The following is a 20,411-nucleotide window of genomic DNA, read 5'->3' on the forward strand; positions in this document are numbered from 1 at the left end:
GGCGCTTTTGTCGTCTTTTAATGATAATCAAATGCAGTTGCAGTGCAATTTGATCACAGCATCTTTTTTCATTGAACTTCCTAGTGGCATGTGAACACACTGACCCGATCAGTCCACATTTACCACTCAAGGATATTGTATCTTTAACAAAAATGTTCTGTATTGCTTCTCTGAAACAATTTTCAAGTCCCTGAAAGCTGATTTCATAAAGCATACTGAATACAGACCAATGATAATGATTATAATTAAAGACACATGCAAAAAAAAGCCTGGTTTCCAAAGTGCGTCATGCAGTTTGCTTCTGCCCACGTCACTAAAATCTTCTTTTGACTGCACTTTACATCACCCAACTCACAATAGAAGACCTAACAAAAGACAAGGATTACATACCATATTTTATATTTCAGTGTGAGCTGACCAGAGGGACTCTCAGTACTTACAATGTGAGGGCCTTTCAGTCTCAAAGCAAGTGTGACTAGACCCTAACAAACCGAGTAAACTTAAATTGCATTGAAATTGAAGTATGAAGACAACATAAAACAGGCTTTTCTTTAGCAATTAGTCATTAAACCAAAGTCCAATGTGACACCACAGCAGGAATGCTGGTACCACTAGACACTTTGTCACTTCACTCAATTAGCAACAACCAAAAAACATCGTCTTACCCACTCCTTTTGTAAATATAAAATCATCTGTTTGACTGAGATATCTATTATTACGAATGTTGCCACCAAACTATACAATAAAACAGGCTGGCAGTTTGTTTGTGGTACTGAACTCAACTGCACTCTCTAATCCACAGATTTTACAGTGCATAATTTTACAAGGGACTTTGTTTCAAAGAATGCTTGTTATAATTCAATTAACTATGATGGAGGCAAATTTGCTTCACATAAAACAGAAATCTTATACTTTGATTTAGGGTGAGTGGACGCTTTGAAGTTACTATAATTTTGATGTATATCATTTTAACTAACTATTTTGTTAATTTTCACCAATATCTGATGAATTGTGTAAACATATGTGTTACTATTTGATGTAGAGTTAGCTTAAAGCTTTATCTGCAGTTCCAGATCACAATTTAGAATAAATAAAGAACGAAACATCAAAATGCTTAAAGATTTTCCTTAAAAAAATGAGTCCATATATTCAGCCCTGTTCCCAAGCGCAACATCACTCTTCTCTATTTAAGGGTGACCCACAGGAACTGCTCAGTGATTTTTGTTTCAATTTGAAAATGAAGATTTTAGTCTGTAACAGATTAGATTGTAGTCTTTTATGCCAAAATGTCAGTGTTATGAAGATAGTGAAGATTTTTGGTGCAAAACTGTGGCTCCAGTGCAACATTTCCTTGCCAAAGAGTGAGTGCATTGAAAGGAAAATATTTGAGTCAAGGTGAGTGGGTGGGGGTGTGAAGAAGGTTGTCGTGATGGTGGTCCTCACAAAACCACTTGAGTGTGCGCGTGCTGTTGTGGTGAATTTCAGTCTGTCGGAGCTTGCACGAGTGTTGTTGTGAAGCCCCTACCCTCTGCTGTGTATAAAAGATGTGTTATCACCAGACACAAAAACACACACACTCAGAGATCACCATCAGCAATGGAAACATCTTCTGTCCTCCTTGTGTGCCTTCTGGTGATATGTTCAGGTGTGCTCATTTTTGATTGTATAACATTGTCTTTATCATGGAAGCCAAACCTAATCCATAATGGAAGCTGTTTATCATTTTTTGTTTTGTCTCTTTACAGTCTGGACAGTCCACGGTGGAAGCTTCGAGGTCAACATTGATGACAAGGAGCAGGTGGAAGTGGACATTTCTGTGAAGGCCAGCAAGGTAACGTAAACACGTTGATGGTCCAGCATTCAACACTAAACTTGACTTTGGGCTTGACCTAACACTAACCAGTCAAACCTTTAACTCAGACTTTATTTTTGATTCTAGCGTAAACCCAACCTGAATTAACTCAGTGTCATAATCTCAAAGCAGTAGTGCTTAGATCTTTAGCTTAAGTAAAAGTACCCGTGCAAGTAAATACAGAAACAGAATTTACTTGAAGTTTAAAAAATTAAAGTATTCGTTCTGCAGAAAATGGCTTGTGGCTCATATAGTGTTAGCCTTCTTCAAATTTTAAGAAAGACATTAAGTACACACTTAAAATATCCCAATATGCGCTTACGAAAAATGTGTTCCTAATAAAACCATTTATTAGTTGTTTAGTCAGTGTTTATTTAACATTTTCCCATGACATTAAGTATTATTTTCAGAAATCATCCTTTTGCTAAGTAAAAAAATATGTGCCACTTTTCTCTGCAGCTTCCAGGTGTGTGCTGGGTGTGCAACTGGGCTTTAAAGAAGGTGAAGAAACAAGCTGGAAGAAACGCCACTATGGAGGTAAAAGAAAATGTCTTAATGCCCGACATCTGAGTGAGCAGGATAATCTAGTTGTGGTGCATTGTATCATGAGCAAAAATGATCATTTCTGCTTTTACAGAAACTGACTTCAATGTTAAATTCCATCTGCGACCAAATTGGCCTCTTAAAATCTCTGTGCCGCAAGTTTGTGAAATCACACCTACCAGAACTAATTGAGGAGCTCACTACCACTGATGATGTGAAAACAATCTGTGTGAATGCTGGAGCCTGCAAGTGAGTTACCATCCAGCCTTTGCATAATCCAAATAACAATATAACCTTAAATAATGTCTGCACAAAGTCCTTCCACACATTTCATTATTCAGATATTGTTACTTTACAACACAAAGTAACTACAAGTTTCACTTGAGTAATTCCAATTTATGCTACTTTATACTTCTACTCCACCACATTTCAGAGGAAAATATTGTACTTTTTACCCCACTCCATGTATCTAGACATATGATCAGTTTATTACACATGACACTGATAGATTAAACGACACAACACGGTATGAGGTAGTAAGGTTTCACCTCGACCAACTAAACCACTTACATATTAACATTTATAACACTGACAGGGGCCATTCTTCAAATAAGTATGTTTAATACTTTACATACGTTATATTGGTAAGTAACATCTGTAGGACTTTGACTTGCAATAGAGTATTTTCACAGTGTGGTATACAACTTTTAGTAAGTAAATGATTGAATACAACGTCCACCACTGATTCTCCATTACATTTGAGAATTATTTGACTTACTTTCTTTACCTGATTTTCTTACGTACTCTCTTCAGGTCAAAGGAGTTCTTGTACCTGCTCTTCGATCAAATGGACAAGGAGACACCTATTGAAATTAATGAATATTCTTGATATCGTATGCATGTACAATAATTAAGGTGCAATTAAGTTGTAAGAAAAACATAAACCACAATTGTTTCAAAAATCAATCAATGAATTCTTTCAGTTGCAGTTATCCTTGTATCTTGATATATTTGCAATTTTGTATCTGTACACAGATTATAACAATAAATGTTTGCATTTCAAATTGTATGAATATTCTTAAGTCAGATGAGACACAGTGTCAGTATTGCATCTGCACCCTTAAATGGAAATCAATATTTGTGAACATTAGCTACTCTATGTCAAAGACAGAAACCAGAGAAATACTTCTCAAACAAGTTTAAAGTTGGGAGCTGGTCCATAGACCGATTTTTCTTGTTTCTTTACCCAAATTAGCTTTATTCTGTTTTTACTCTGAAAGCCACGCCCACCGAAGGGCAAACCAATCTACACCACAAATGACAAAACGCCTGTAGCCAAAAAACATTAGATTTTTTATGATGTCAAATGACTATTTTATCAATCTATTTCTACCAAAGAGGACAACATATTAGTCAATGATAGCTTTGTGTTAGCAAGATGAAGCGCTTGGAAACAGAATACTGCATAGCTTTTGGATTTATCAACATTCCACTATAACAAATTGCATACTGCCAACATGCTTTAGCTTAATTTTTAGAAATAAAGTTGCCCCGAAAACTGACTTATGTGATGACAAATTAATTTTGAAAATGGGCTTAGTGCATAGTGAACATTGACACACTTGGCTTGGAACTTTCTTACAAACCTTAAAAGATAAAGCCTTTTAACATATTACGTCCATTAAGCAGGTGATAATGACATGCAAACCTGCACACAAATAAACATGATTGTTATGGGATTCTTTAGACATTTATGTTCCAAAGAGGATGAATCTTGGTAATCCCTTGACTTTTCATCAACTACCATTATTAGTACTTAGTTGTGTTCGATATTGTCAACCAAAAGAGTAAAACGTTAGTTGTTCAGGAGGATTTTTATGAACCAGGAAGAATCTCTTCATAAAGATTTAAAAAAATAAGCCACTGAAAGACAGAAAACATCATGAGTCACTTTAATTTTTTTTTTTTACATATCAAATCATACAGTAATTCAGTTGATGCATCATGACACAAACACACTGCTACACATACCAAACTTAATACTTCCACACAGATACATAAATATGGAGTACAAAATACATGAAACACATAAGCTTTTTACACAGTATGTCCGAGGATGCCATGTCCCTGGTGGTTCTTTTAGTGCAGTTTGCTACTTTTGAAGATTTAAATGTGCAGCCTCAAGTGACCACTGCTTACTGAACTAAACCTTAAAAGGATAGCACCCTTATTAAAAAAAAAGTTCTGTTTAGGATTTCCACATGGCTCAAAATTTAGTCTCAGTGAAAAAAAAAGATCCGCCATTGTCACTAAAGTATATTTTATTTTCCCCCTCTTCATGAGGAGGCTGCAGCAGAGAGCAGGCACTTGCTGTGGCGGTCAATGAAGTGTCCATGTGATGGACTGCTGTCCCAGCTCTGCTTTAAGGTCTGCCTGTCCAGCTTGTTGAGTCCCTGAGAGCAAAGACGGAGATCCTTGACCAGCTCTGACAAACCATCCAGACCTGCACTGTCCCACGGACCAGTCACCTCACAACCTGTGGGGGAAGCAACAAGAAGCTTATTTTTCCGCATCCTTGTATTATGGATTACTCTATTAATAAAAATATTAAAAGGTCCAATTTGTAATATACTGTATGTACTGTAATTAATCAAAAAATGACCATAATGAATCATCAGATATTAAGAAAAATTTGCTAAATTTAAATACTAACTTTTTTGATAACAATGCTAATGTCAGTATTTTCTCCTTTTGAAATTTCCGTTCCGTGACAAAAGATTTTGGCCTGTGTGTTGTTATCAACTGCCCAGTTTTTACAGTCAGGCCAGGTTGCCAGATATACATGTAAAAACATAAACCTTGAGCGCTACAGCTGTAACGTTAGGACAGCCATGAAAGGAGCAAACAAACGAACGGGATCAACGGAGACCTAAAAATAAAAGGCATGTTTCTAAGTTGTAGGACGTAACAAACCCCGCGGAAATATTGGAGAAGTATTTGATAGATGGAGACAGCTTAGAGCCCAAAAGGACACTAAGTTGGATAATTTCCTCCAGAATCTTATTAGCAAGTTATACTTAACATATTATTCACATTTATAATGGCAATGTGTCACCAAAGGCAAAGCAAGCAAACATGAACGTAAACAGTGTAGGTTTTAAATAATTTTTATGCTAATAATCTCTAACTATATACAATATACGTTTTATGAGTAAGAAAACACTTCAGCCCGTTTATTAGGCCTCAATGAGGATAAGACAAGGTGAATGTGCACCTCACACACACCACTAACGTTATGACCCATACACATGCACACATACATACCCTGAAGGTTTAAAAGGGTCAAAGGTCGACAAGCCTCTCTGAGAGAGATCAGGATGCTGTGAAGTCCTGCTGCGGTAACAGACGGATTACCTGATAGGTTCAGACTCACCAGAGTCGGACATGAAGGAAGGCACCTGGAAGGAGAAACCAAAAAGTTAGAGAAATATAATCCGAATTCTGAATAGATGTTCACAGGGATCATTTCATCATATTTATGATTTGGTTATAATTATGATTGAAATGATACACGTTCTCACAAAAGAATTCAGTGGTACACACACACACACAAGCACACGCGCTCACCTAGCCAAGGTGGCTACACTGCTGTCTATCAACCCGTTTGCTGCCAGACTCAGGTGGGTCAGTGAACACTCGCCCTACAAGGAAAGAGAATTTCTTTGCTTTGCTCTTGCTGTATGTACAGTAAGACTTAAAGCTTTCAATCTTCGGGGATCAATAAAGTATTTCTGATTCTGATACATGCATGATATTTGTATATTAAATTGTTTATGTGCAGAGTACAGAACATGATTTATGTGCGTGTACTTGTGACAGGATTTTGGTGAGGTGTTCCAGCGCCGGGTAATCAGCCGGACCGCTGCGGATGGCAGACAGGTCTAGGTGTGTAAGACTGTGGAGAGGCAGAGTCTTCAACACCAGTTCAAAGCCAGTGGAACCCAGTGCATTGTGGGATAGACAAACGGATTTCAGGTGGCCAGTTCCTGAAAGATAAGGGTATTACTTTAGATATATAGGACACACACACACACACACACACACACACACACACACACCTTTTTGTTAATGCTGCAATAGATTCTATGTTGGATCCTGATACAAAATATTGGCAAAAAACATGACATTTCATGTAGTTAAACCTCTCACAAAATATAAGGATTTGATTAACAGACACGTGAGTTCAGAGCTTTATTTATTTTGCTCATCACTCACTACAAGTTCTAATTTAAAACCTATAGAAGCAGACAACTTTATCTATCCCATCAACTAACCTAATATCTAAACATCTATGAAGTACACTGGCTCTGCCTGCTAGAGAGCTACCTGTCAGAGCGTTGGCTAGCAGCAATCGATGCTGCTGTAGGAAGCGAGCAGTGAAGCCACAGGCCTGCAGAGACAGCTTGGCTAACAGAGGGCAGCAGGACAGCAGACAGGACAGGGCCTCGGACACACCATCACCCAGCTGGTTCATACTGAGGTCAAGCTCCTCCAGGCACTGCGAGAGGAAAACAAGCACAAACAGCAATGTGCATGAGAAAAAATTCTCGACTAATTTTAATTTATATTAAACTGATGGCCTGTTACTCTCAGGCGCGATGAAAATTGTTTGTGACACTTCAACACAAGGGTGAAGTGTGATTTCCGTCTCTAAGCAAGTGTGAATACACTTTAACACACTGCATTACACTTACACGTTCTTTAGTGGAAATAAAGTATGAGGACAATCAAGGTCTATGTGCCACCACAGCAGGATCATTAGTACCACTAGCAGACACCTGAGTCAGTTCAACCAAATACCAAGAACCAAAACCAACATTTTCTCTCCCACCCTTAAATATAGAACTGTCTGCTTGACTGAGAAATCTATTTCTAAGAATCATGCCCCCAACTTACGTAAAAGTAAGCAGCATAGCAGTTCGTTTGTGGTACTGAACTCAACAGTAGTACTGCATGTCCTATTATTATTATTTTTATTATTTTTATAATCCACAGATCTCACAGTGAATACAGTGCTTTGGTGGTGGCAAAATTTAAAAAATAAAAACTTGAAAATATTTATTGTGATTTAGGGTGAGTGTATGCTTCAAAGTTATTTAGTATTAACATTTTTTAACTAACTACAATTTTAATTTTCACCGCTATCTGGATCCAAACAGTGACCTTATGGGACCAAATTATCTTTAAAAGGCAACACTGATGACAGCAGTTGAAATAAAAGCTGACTCGCCCAGCTGGGCTGTTTACCGGAAATGCAGGATGACTCTGTCCCTTCAAAGCATTTACTGCCTTCTCCAACCCTTCCCCTGTAATGCCATTGGCAGAAATGTCCAGCAGCCGAAGCCGGGGCATGGTAATTGTTGTGGCAACCAGTTCGGGGAGAAGGTTGTCATTGAGACGGTTGCCGGAAATACGTAGCTCGATGAGGCTGGCCTGCAGTTTTAACGCACGCAGGAGCGGGTTGAGAGAGGAGGGAGCCAAGCTGAGGCCGCACACTGACACAGAGGAGCTCCCATCCTGCACCTCACACAGCCGGGTGACACGCTTGTTCTCATCTGCAGGGAGACAAAGATGTGCTCAATGATGGGTTATCAAAATGTGTATTTCTGTTTTTGTGTGTATGGCTCACCCACTGCCAGGCTGTTGCAGGCCTTCTTGTAGCGCTCGGGGAGAGGAGGAAGATCCCAGGAGCAAACTTCAGCCAAAACCTACAACAACACAACTTAATTCTTAATTCTGTCCTGGTGAAAATAAGTCAGTAACCTCAAAAAGGCACCTTACTCAATGGCGGTCCTCAAACTGGCCTTACCTCTTCATTGGTGTGCAGGACAGCCAGCAGCAAGTCCTGGGGTGAAAGCAGAGCACCTTCCTTCTGCAGTGAGAGGCGAGGCAGGAGGCCACATTTCTGGTAGTAACGCTGAGCGGCCTGCTCACACAGCCACGACACAGTGCAGGAGACTGCCTCACTGGAACACAGTGGAATGAGGATATGTATAAAACCAGGCAAAATACCAGTATGGCACTGGTTTCATTCATTCATATAAAAAATAGTTATATACACACTTACCTTTGCAGAACTGGGATGAGAAAAATATCTTCCTGAACTCTGACCCTCATTCTGATTGGTGGAGGCTGTAATGTAGGCATGGGAGCAGTGAAGACTCGAGCTGGAGCCTGGAATAAATTGAGAAATAAATAATAAAAAATACATGTAAGCAAAACAGATTAGTTTATTTAAAGGGGAACTCCACCAAATCCTGAAATTAGATCAAGACTCAGATCTGCAAATGCTGAAACTGTGAAAAGTTATGATGCAAATACACAAACTCAGTTTAGATTCAAGGTACAGCTGAAAGTATTAAAGCTGCAGCAGTGTCTTAAAATGGCACCATCTTCTTGACTGTCTCTCTCTCATTTACCAGCATATTCATCACTGCCTAAAGTTAATCAAGAAAAAAGACAGATTCCTGACAAATGATGTTCCACTTACGGCCCCTAGTGATGCTGAGACATTAATAATTGTCTAGCTGCAGTCAAAATTGTCCTAAATAAGTCATGTGAAATGTCTTTCTGAACTTGAATGAGTCCATTTATAGGTACATTACCTTTGTCCAAGGCAAATAATATGGTGCATTTTTCCAAATTTGACTACATCTGTAACTCATAAGAATAAAAAGCAAGATACAGACATCTTTTTCACACCTGTATGTGTATTTGTGGGGGTGGTGGTGTCTCAGGTCTCATTTCGTCATCATCTGTAACTGTGGGGCTGTGTGACCGGTTGACCTCTCGTCTGCCCAACCGGACCATCCCTGGCATCTGAGTCATTTTGACCTGGTGAGGCTTCAGAGTGCCGTTCTTCTTCAGAGAGAGACTCCTGCTCGAGCAAGAAGGAACTGCAGAACCTGAAAGAGAAGAGAAGCGTGACGAAGATCAATTAAGCAAAGACATCTGGAGTAAAATAGAATTAAAGAACAGAAGTCAAATCCTTACCTCTGCAGGTTTCAGAGTATGTGTGCCTGTTTTGACTCCTTGCTGCTGAAGACAAGGCAGTGTCCTCCCCTCTAATCCCACTCTCATCCACTCGAAGCCTCCTCTTCTTCTTTGGCTGGTTTTCCCCCAAATCATCCTCCAGCCACTCGTCAGCCAGATACTCATCCTCAGGAACCAGGGCTGATTTGTTGCTGGTAGAAACAGCTGGTGTGCTGGAGAACTGAGGCTGTGACAGACCCTGGAGAAGAGTTTTGGCGCTGCCTAAGCCTCGAATGGCACTGTGGTACTCCTCTCGTACAAAGACAGATGGCGCGGGAGCCTCCCTGACACTTTCTCTACCCGAGTTGGGAATCGGGTTGGCTTCCTTACTTGCGGGGACTTCCTTTTGACTCTGGGCTGCTGAAAAGCTGTGTCGAGGGCGGACGGCACGGAGAGGACTAACCGGGCTGTCAGAGTCGTTGTCATCTGAGGAGCTGCTGTTATTCTATGGAATACATTATACATACAACTGACTTACTGTAATTGTAGAAGTATTAAGTTTCAGAGACAGGGTTTCTTTAAGGCAAACAAGTTAAAATCAAGACTTTTGAAGCTTTTAATATCACATAGAAAGATATTGAGTACTTGTTTCACCAGCCAAAGTATGAAAGTATGATGGCAAACCAGTAGAATGATATGGCCTACAAGGATTTGTATTATATAACATCATTTTCAGTACATCCCTGAAGTAAATTATATTTCATAATTATTAACAAGAACTGGACTCGTATAAACAGCATTAAGAAATGATTGATGGATTAACCAATTAAAAATGATTAATTAATGAATTAAAACCGACACTTGGCCATTAACAGACAAACTTTTTTCCTAAGTTAAAAGTTCATAATCAGATACAAAAACAGTATAGTATTAAATAGTTTTATATACATATCATCAAGCAACTGGCAGACATTACCCCATAGAGAACAGCAGCCTCTGTTCCTCGGGCTCTGTGTCGCTGTGCTGAGCTGTTGCTCTTCCACCGTCTGGGGCTGGCAGGTACTGCCTTCACCTCTGAGTTCCTGTTGGTCCGAGGCCAGTCCTGGCTGGAGGAACAGCCCCCTCCAGAGGACACCAGCGGCTCTGAGTTCTCAGCATCAAACAGCTGGCTGTCCTGCAGGGCGTCGAAAGGCTTGGCTGGGGCCGGAGCAGCAGGGACTGTGTTAGACAGAGATAAGTGGGAGGAAATGAGAGTGTGAAAGAATATTTAAAAGGCAAACTGAGGCTAACGGTTGTGATGATGTAAAGAGCTCACCTCCCCCTGCAAGCGCCTTCCTCAGCAGTCTCTCTGTAGCGATGCACTCCTGCTTGGTGTCCTGGTCTAACTCTCTGCTGTACATCCTCTGCCACTGACGCAGGGTGTCCATGGCGGTGTTACCCTGGCAGAGGATGGTAAAGCATTAAACAGATGCAGATTTAGATTTATTTTTCTAGGGGATGTGGGTTGAAATAAATATTACCAGGCAGTGATTTTAACCCCTTTTAGAGTGAATGTGTCTGTTCATTTTCAGCCCTATTTAAGTAATAAAAAGAGATGCAATCGCCTGGTATTTTTCAGAAAACTGGTCCAAGTTAGGAAAAGAATAATTACTAAAATTACATTTTCAGAAAGCTTCTTTTTTTTTTATTTTATGTGGAATTTGTATTACTTGGTAAAAATACCAACAGAAATGTTGGGTAAGGATGATATTTATTTACTCAACAATTTAAGGATTTCTGCTCTGAAACTTATAACAAGGACCTGATGGAATCACGTCTATGCCTCCACGACTGGAAAGAAATAGGGAAAATTAAAACCATGGAGCAAATGACATTTATGCTAAGAGGAAATTAGATGTGGTTTCACTATACTTGAACGTAAGACATAATAATTCTATTCATTACATAAGACGTGAATATTAACCACCTAAAGTTGTTTTTTTTCTAACTAAATGAGCCCCTAAGTGTCTCTTTTTATGCATCAAGCTGTGTTTCTGAGATCATCAGCTCAGAAATTGCTGGAACTTATTTGATTTGCTCTGCGTATTTAACACCGTCACTAAAACCAGTCCCTCTGTTACTGTAAAATTCACATTCAGAAACATAGATTTAAGTAGGTTGCAACTTTCTGTGATAGACAGAATTACTGTGAAATGATTACTGGTAAATACAACTAACTTAGCATCAAATAGTTTTCCTGCAGCATTTCATTTTCTATTACAGAAGCATCTCCTATAATTTACCAGGGGCACACACACCTTGGAGTTGCGTTGGGTGACAGAAGCCCCTCGTTCCACCAAGAGTCGAGCCACTTTTAAATTGCCACAGGTGAGGGCATCATGGAGAGGCGTCACTCCCTCGCATAAGGGACCCCCAGGATCATTAACGTTAGCGCCGTGCTCCAGCAGCAACGCTACAACATCTGCATGATTGAAAGTTTTTATTTTTTACAAATACAACTTTAAAAAAAAAAAAAAAAAATGAACACAGTTACTATAAAATTAGTTACCATAGTGACCGTGGTTGCAGGCCTCATGAAGAGGAGTCCAGCCACAATAGTCTCTGGGGTTAACCGGGTGACCCTGACATACAGACAAGCAGAACATCGTTAACGATCATACAATCCAGGTTTATTTTTAAACTTCCATCTTCGTTAACATCACTTCGATCACTATGAATGATTTAAGCAGAGAAAGTCTCTTCTTGAAAGTGAGTGAAATTATGTGTTTTTGTAAAGTAAATACTTAAACTTAGGCAAGAAGCTTTGTTATTGGACTTCTGCTCAGTACAGTACATTAAGTTTACTGTTTACTGAGGATTTTATTCTCATCTGTTTGACTTTCATTATGTTTTGTCTTGATTTTGCTTTTTTGGCCGCATTTCTGATTTAAAAAAAAAAAAAACTGCATAATATCTTAAAACAAGATCAATCTTGTTTTTACTCACCTGTTCCACCAGATACTGGACCTGCTTTAGGTTTCCGTCTATACACGCTCTGTGCAGAGAGGTCTCGCCCTTCTCGTTCCTCTTGTTCCACTAAAGCAGGAAATAGATACAAAAAGAGTGGCGGGTAAAACACTGAAGACATAGAATACAAAAATGAAAGGATTGCTAGTGCTTAGTGACAACTAATATATGACTCACCCTTCCGGCCTTCCTTCTTCCTGATACCATCTTTTCATAACCCTCCAAATCCTCATCTAGAAACCACATGAAGACAAACATAGAATGGCTTTGGGAAATGTTAAAATCCATTTGTTTGGAGAAGTCAGGGGGGCAGAAGGCCAGTTCTACCTGAGTCAGAGAGAACAACATCACTGTCATCCAGAGGTTCACTGTTGTCCATCTCCTCTTCATCCCCCTCACCGTCGCTCCCATCTGGACTCCAGCCCTCCGCAGCACACAGCTCCTGCAGCCTCGCTTCAGTGTCATCAGCCTTTGATGAGCCGAGTCGTCTCTGAGACGCCAGCCAAAGCCTTAACACACGCTTCTGAAAGAGAGAAAGTGAGCGTTTATACACTGCATCTGTTTCAGACCCTTCCCAAAATAACGCAATGGTGTTTTTCCACAACATGGTACCTACTCGCCTCGACTCGCCTTTTTTTGTTTACCATTACAAAAAAGTTCCTGATACCTGCTACCAGGTACTTTTTTTAGTACCACCTCAGTCGAGGTTCCAAGCGAGCTGAGGCAAAACCAAAAGGTGACGTGAAAACCTGCAGACTATTGATTGGTTGGACAGAATCGTCAAGTAATCACTGCGTCACTATTGCTAGTGACTTACGGGGGTGTTCTGGATAAAACCGCTGTGTTTAAATAGTTTAGCCTGCAGTGGGGTTTTTTGCTGCCTCCAGTTTCTTTTGAAACTAAAGTTGTCTTCTGGCAGTGGCAAGAGAAAACAACACACCTTCGACGTTCTGTGTGCGTGTCGGGTTAGGTCACGGCAGTTTCCTGCGTTGTCGCTATGACGACCAGCCAGTTGCCTCATGCGTGAGGCTGTACTAAATCTGCAATGGAAAAAGGAGGACGGGGCACCGCGGTCGAGTCGAGAAGAGCAGGTACAGTGTAATAGAAAAAAAAACATAAATGATTGTTCTTTAACAAAGTATATGGATTTGCAGCTGTGTAAAAAGGCTAATTTGCATGAAAATGATCATCTTTTTAAAACACAGTTAAAGTCCAAATTGTTCTTATCAAATTCATTTTTCCAACTTTCAGCTGCTCATTCCAGCTCACCTGTAGTCTGTTCTGCCCAGACTTGTGGGCGCAGCGTGCGGCTGTGCTGTAGCTGCTGTCTACATCCTCGAAGGCACATCCGCTCTCCTCCTGAGCTGCTGCGATGTTGAGCCAAGTGCTACACTCCTGATATAGACACATACGAGTGATTAAATGACATGCAAGATTTATAGTTATAATATTGTAAATTATGTGGGACAGTTTGACAATCCAAATTAAGACCACCTTCCAAAATCTTACAGGTGAACAGCTGGTTAATTTATTTTATACACTTAAACCATTATAATTTATATTATATACAGGATTTACCTATAATAAAACCCAAATAATTTAATCTATACAACAAATAAAAAGGAAAGAGATAATGCTGGGTGAAGATCCATGTAGTGCATGTATACCTCAGTCGAGCTGCCCTGTCGTAAAGCCAGCTCCTGTCTGTAGTGCTCCACTGCCTTGCTGTGCTGTCTCAGGTCTGTGTAGGTCGCAGCCAGGGACACGTGGATGACAGCCAGCTCCCTGGCAGGCTTTCCCAACGCATCTGCTCCCTTTAGCTGCACCACATGGACAACAGAGCTTAAAACAATTAATTATTTCATGTGATACACTCAGACTGGAGAAGAGCAGAAAGGCAGTGAATATTGGGTGCTACAGTAAACATAAAAAAGCTTTACCTGAGCTAGATATGCATCCAGAGCTTTGCTGTAGCAGCCAACCTTACAATAAAGGTCCCCCAGCTGCTCTGCCAGCCCCATGGCCTGATGGGAGCTGAGCCTTTTGCCCTGATCCTCCCCCAACTCTTCCTCCAATTTACAGCCCTGGTCCGCTAGACAATTCAAACAAATCACACCAACAGCTCAGCTATCATGGTGAACTTTTTTTTTTAACTAAATACAAATAAGCAACAAGACTGAGTGGATAAAACAAACTTGCTCTCCCACCATATTTGAAAACTTTCTTCACTGCCTGCCTGTCCAGTGGCTGCTGGGAACCCAGTAAAACGGCTTTCTTCAGAGATCGTCTAGCTGCTACAAAATCACCCAGAGACAGCTGCACCTGTGGATAAATGTCATGGAGAGGCACTAATTACAAAATGTACAGCCACAATAACCAAAACTGGGTCAGTTGGTTGACTGCAATTGGACTTATTTTGCTATGGCTTTTTCTAGAATGAGTTCCTACCTTGCCAATGCAGTGAAAGCACTCGCTCTCACTGAACTTGTCTTTGATCTTCCTTGCACACTCTTTGGCTTGTTCAAGGCAGCGCACGGCATTAGACAGTTGACCGTGACGGAAGTAAATGTTGCCAAGGTTAAAGTTTGCACGGTAGAGATCCTCCAGCAGCTGACTTTTCCTTTACAGGATGAGAATGGAGAAAGCACAATTAGCAACATTTTATGATAATCTTTTTAATAAACACTTACTGTAAGCGCCTGTTGTTACACTGTCAGTGTACAATAAGACTGTAGAAAAGATTCCTGAAAACTTTCCATCTTCCTAACTGAGTTTTTAACATTACAATAAAGTGTAATTTAGGATGCTCTCACTCTGCAATAAAGACACTTCGTCGGATGAACTCGCTGCAACGTTTGGGCTCCCCCAGGTGATCACACACCAGACCAAGATTAAGGAAGAGACGTGCCTTCATTTCACTAATCTCTCGCCCTGGCACAGTCCCTGGAGGTAAGAACAAACAAATAACGCAAAAAGTACAGGCACTAGATAATTTATTATGCTCTATAAAATGCCCGAGGATGCAAACAAGCACATAGCAGACCTTCTAGACGGTCATCCACAATGGCCAGGCTCTTCCTGAAGGCGTCCTCTGCGTGTTCCAAACTGTTCCTCGATTGGTCTGATTCATAACGGAAGAGGTAGGTTCGACCAATAGTGGCCAGCGCCCTTTGCTCCTCAGCATGATCTCTGACAGAACAAGCCAGGTCCAGGTGACATCGCTGGTGCTGAAGAAGTAAAAATACATAAATACCCTTACATTTTCTTCCCTACATTTGTATCATCATAGTGTTGATTTAAAACTTTAAAAGAATTGTCGTAATGGCCACAAAAGCTTGCAATGCAGCCATTTTTAGTCAAGTAGACCAATTTACTTACTTTCAACGCAGCCTCGATGTTCCCCATCTCGGCGTAGCACTCGCCTATCTTACGATGGGCCACAGCTCGTCCAATCACATCGTTTAGAACCTCAGAGAGAGACAACTCCTGCTGGTGTTCCCTAATGGCGGCCTCATAATTACCTGAGATACATGAAAAATAGGAAAGAGGATGGATGAGTATATTTAGAATATTCAGTAATCCAGAAACACACTTTACCTAACTTGAAATAATAAGTGAGAAGTGCAGAGACAGAACAACTGGTAACTCCAAACTGAGGGTGTAATCAATGAGGAGGCAGCAGCCGAACGAGAAGACAGCGGTCTGTAGGACTGTGAACCTTCAAATGTATGCAGAGGCTCAAAGTTGCTGATTGAAAACTACTTAAACTTCACCAACTTGGTCCTTATTATGAGAGGTCATTGTGAATAAATGAATGTATAGTTAGTAAATGCACACAGGCTGAGTTTGCAAGTCACGTCTATTGAAATTACATCTTTATATTTCACAAAATAAGGTGTTACTCTATATTAGGGGTGCATGATGCATCCACTTAATATCGTTATCGTGATATCACGTTGCACAACATTACATCGCAAGTCTCACAATAATTAAACAATATTTTGTTCATTTTGTGGAGCGATGCGTCCTGTCTGTCGCTGACTGTGGGGTTTAGTTGTGTTTGATTTAGAGCCCGCTCGAAACGCTGTAATGATAATGTTTCATAGGCCAGTTTCAGTTACCAGAACACGACAGCGCATAGGGCCACAACGTGACGAACCCTATGGAGCGTACCACGTGACGTGTGTGCATATTTAGACCGAGTGTAAATTATAGATTAAGTAAATAATAGTAAATTAAGAAATAGACGCACTACGGAGCCGTATACAAGTCTCACTATACAATATTCATAGATTCATAACAATACAGTGAATATTGCTATGAATCTATGAATATAATCTTTTTGTAATTTTTCACGTTTACAAATAATGTAATTAATACCAATATAGTAATATTCATAACCGATATCGCAATATCACATTTTGTCAATATCGTGCAACCCTCTAATGTTTTAAAAACTTCTAATCTGTGTCCTTATGTATGTGTATACCCTATGTCCTTATGTACGCCCTACCCTATCTTGTATAAGACAAATGCTTCTGCACAGATTCCTAATACCATTCTCGACAGTAATTTCACTAGTGTGACCCGCTACAAGATATAAGTTGGACGTTAGTGCTTTCAACCCCGATGGTCGCCGTAGTAATCACTTACCATTTCTGGACAGCAGCTCTCCTAGCTGATTGCAGATGTTTGCTTCCTCTCTTAAGTTGTTGCTGTTCTGCACTTTTTTCTTGGCTTTCTGCAGCTCTGCAGAGTGATCAAACATTACGCTTTTACACATCATCCTTTACCAGTGTAAACAATTTAACCCAATCAGAAAGCAAGTGAAAGTTAAACTTACGTTTTATCTCCCGTAAAGAGCTCATCTTGATTTAGCACTGATGGGAAACAGCTCCGTTAGCTAACATACATACAGCTGGGCGGAAACAGCAACGCAGCGCTTCACTTTAGCTTAGCGGTAATTGCCCAATCATAAATGAACAAATCAATCATTTTTCAAGTCATTTTCACTGATAGACGTCTTTTCTGGTCCACTGATGTCTTCGCTGTCATTTACGTAACCGATCGTGTTCAACGTCTCATCAAATAGCGTCACATAGAAATGATTTCAGTAAACATCTTTTTGCTTTAGCTATCAGTAAACTTTACATTGCCCCGCCAGTACTGCGCGACCCAATGACTTCAGTGCATCAGACTTGGGGCGTGATTTTACCCTGATGCTAGTCTGTCAGGCGCAAATCCCGCCTCGCTCAATGGGATTAAAAGGTGGTGTGTTCAACCCTGACCACCTGCTTGAATTTAGGATTTAAGCATAACGTATGTGATTTGTTGGAGTTATTGTGGACAATGTATAGCATGAGAACAGACTGTACCTGTCTTTCTGACAGACTAAACTCAGGGCAGTATTACACTTTTAAACTGTCTACCGTTTATTGGCCAATGCCAGAGCGTGACGTAGTTCTACATAGAAACATCAGTGAAGAGTCAGCTCAGGGGAAACTGGGAAACTCGTGCTTTTTTGTTCAAACTAGCCGTAGTATATACACTCAAATCCCACGCTCAAAGCTACAGTACATAGGAGTGGGTCGAAGTAAGGATGCAGAAGGAACAAACAGCACAAGAGCTCATGTTGATGGGGAGCTGCTGGTCTGACTCTGCCGAATGTGGGCCAACTCAAGTCACTCAGGTCAAAAAGGTAGATGATGTAAGAGTCCTTAGGTGCTGATCTACTTTTGATGGAAATGTTCAAATCTAAACCCGATGTCACATTGCATCGTCAATCAAGTGTTAAGGAGAACTGAATTGTTGCTGTAGCAATAGAGATAAAGATTTTTGTTTTGCTTTAAAGACATTTAATGTTAGTAGGTTGGGAGCCCATTCCTGCCAAGGAGAAAAATATATATAAAAGAATTTGAAATGGTTGAAAAAAAATATTACAATACATCATAATAATGACAGAATAGGAAGTTATTATTAGAAATCGATCGATATATATCCATGGCCATTATAGTTGGCTTATATGAGTTTATCCCACATATAATGGAATAGGTTTATATGTGGGTTTTACTGTAGTACAGAAGATATGTTCCAAGCACAAACAGCCTCCAGGGAGCGCTGGCAAGTTTATTTTTTTAAATGTCCCACTAACTGTACAGGAGCCTATATCTTAGTCACAATTGCTAAATAACCAAATTTAAGGGATCCCTGTCAAACATGTTTGTTTATGCTAATGACTGTAAAGATATGCGCTCCACTTCTTCTTCTGTGAAATGTCATGCACGCGTGCTATAGGACAAACTGAAACATCTGTGTCTTCTGCAGAAATTGTCACTAAATAATGTAAATACTAATAAGTAAATAATATTTTGCATTAAGTCATATTTTCTGCAGAAGTCACTGTGTGCAGACTTTTCTGTTTGTTGAATGTTTACATTGAAAAATAAATATCGGCCGAATATTGATATTGTGCAAAGAGTAACTGCTATAGTCTAATAACCAGGGTTTTTGCTTCCAACTAGTGGTGACAACATGCTTTCTCACTCACCCTGCAAAGCTGTGATGCTACATCAAATCTGATAGTACAAAAGACCAACACCTGTCTGACTTGGCAGTTAATAACATGTAAGTGGTTTTAAGTGAGTTAAATTCTGTTGTATGCCATGCTTGGGAGAGGTTTTATTTTTTATTATTGGTATTATTTGGACACCATTACAAGGTCCACTGTAATTCAGTACAGTAACTAAAAGATGAGCGTTTAAATCAAATGTTATAATAAGAAAGAGGACATTGTTTGTTGTGCAATTATTACTTTTGCTCGGTCAGCAGGACAACTGTAAAGAAGGATCCACAAAAAAAAAAAGCTTAACATACTTACACCAATTTTCAGATTGACGTCCATGGAGCTAACCCAAATTCATGATCTTATAATCCAACTGTTTAGTCGGCAAAAAAAAATGGACACATGGCCGGTGACGTCAGTGCTGAGATGTTTTTTGATTGGCTTATTCAGACGGACACGTCTTGACACACAAATAGTGTTGCAGCCTCTAATGCATCACTAAACAAACAAAAGCACCTATTATTTATATTTATATTTATATATATATATATAAATATAAATATATATATATATATATATATATTGTTTGAAGCAAATTGATAAATGGTGGATTATAAGACTAAATGTATGTAGTCCTGTGTTTTTTTCTGGTAAAACAGATCAAAATAATCATTAAAAGTTACTGTGAATATTACAGTCAGTTGCTTAATTAGGTCTCTTGTTAAAAAAAACTCTGTTGGCCTTATTTCTGATGGATTCGACAAAAAAAAGTAACCTGTATGCTAATAATTTGGTGCATCTAAAAAGATTCCCAAATCTGAGTTCCCTGAGAAAAAAACAACTGCAATCATAAAACCCTACATTCACCGTGAAATCCTGCAAGCACCAACGAGCAGAAATGCAGATGTTTTTTTTCTTCTTTTGGTAGAGAATTTTGGCATGCCAGACATGAGACTCCCACAACAGAAGGAGCTGAGAAGCCTTTCACATCAGACACAGAGCTTCCTCTCAGCCTCTGTGAGTCTGCATCTCTAAACCATTGACCTTACAAATGAGCGCACCGCATCATTGTGAGAATTGGTGTTTCTGGGCGGTGCAAAGTGGAGTAGAGCACATCAGGGTGCAGGATATCTGAGCACAGCAGAGCACAGAGAGGCAGGCACATCCGCCGCTGCAGGGATCAAATCTGTACCATCTGACGCTCAAGGATTTATGGGTTTAGTCAAAATTGCTTTTCCCACTGTGGAGATTAAGCACCGTAGGATGTTTTCCACTCAGGCCGTAGAATAGCTCAGTGTAGCTGATGCTGCTGTTGCTGTTTTTCCTCCCTCTTGTCGGCTCCGGCGCTGGAGAAGGGAATGTCTCAGCAAGGCAGAGTGCTCCGAATCCTTGAGGGGAGTAGATTCTGACTGACAG

The 20,411-nt window shown here is 40.0% G+C and overlaps 2 protein-coding genes across 2 annotated transcripts; one reads left to right on the forward strand and one right to left on the reverse strand.

Moving 5' to 3' along the window:
- Nucleotides 1-1,485: 1,485 nt before the first annotated feature.
- On the forward strand, nucleotides 1,486-3,361 carry gnly (granulysin). The gene is made up of 5 exons (XM_032501193.1): nucleotides 1,486-1,645; nucleotides 1,746-1,831; nucleotides 2,312-2,389; nucleotides 2,490-2,644; nucleotides 3,209-3,361. Exons 1-5 carry the CDS (start codon nucleotides 1,597-1,599, stop codon nucleotides 3,282-3,284), a joined length of 444 nt encoding a protein of 147 aa, XP_032357084.1. The 5' UTR covers nucleotides 1,486-1,596; the 3' UTR covers nucleotides 3,285-3,361.
- Nucleotides 3,362-4,319: 958 nt separating this feature from the next.
- tonsl (tonsoku-like, DNA repair protein) lies at nucleotides 4,320-17,629 on the reverse strand. Its single transcript, XM_032500980.1, has 28 exons — nucleotides 17,277-17,629; nucleotides 17,087-17,182; nucleotides 15,812-15,954; nucleotides 15,477-15,660; nucleotides 15,247-15,376; nucleotides 14,882-15,053; nucleotides 14,641-14,755; nucleotides 14,374-14,525; nucleotides 14,101-14,253; nucleotides 13,703-13,828; nucleotides 12,761-12,956; nucleotides 12,611-12,666; nucleotides 12,413-12,502; nucleotides 11,976-12,048; nucleotides 11,725-11,888; nucleotides 10,743-10,866; nucleotides 10,404-10,645; nucleotides 9,449-9,932; nucleotides 9,158-9,360; nucleotides 8,523-8,629; nucleotides 8,265-8,421; nucleotides 8,085-8,163; nucleotides 7,703-8,010; nucleotides 6,782-6,953; nucleotides 6,266-6,441; nucleotides 6,023-6,096; nucleotides 5,720-5,853; nucleotides 4,320-4,931 (listed from the first exon to the last, which is right to left on the reverse strand). Exons 1-28 carry the CDS (start codon nucleotides 17,299-17,301, stop codon nucleotides 4,732-4,734), a joined length of 4,335 nt encoding a protein of 1,444 aa, XP_032356871.1. The 5' UTR covers nucleotides 17,302-17,629; the 3' UTR covers nucleotides 4,320-4,731.
- Between the last annotated feature and the right edge of the window lie 2,782 nt (nucleotides 17,630-20,411).

The sequence above is a fragment of the Etheostoma spectabile genome, chromosome 20, assembly GCF_008692095.1.
Source record: "Etheostoma spectabile isolate EspeVRDwgs_2016 chromosome 20, UIUC_Espe_1.0, whole genome shotgun sequence".
In the NCBI taxonomy this organism is placed as follows: Eukaryota; Metazoa; Chordata; class Actinopteri; order Perciformes; family Percidae; genus Etheostoma; species Etheostoma spectabile.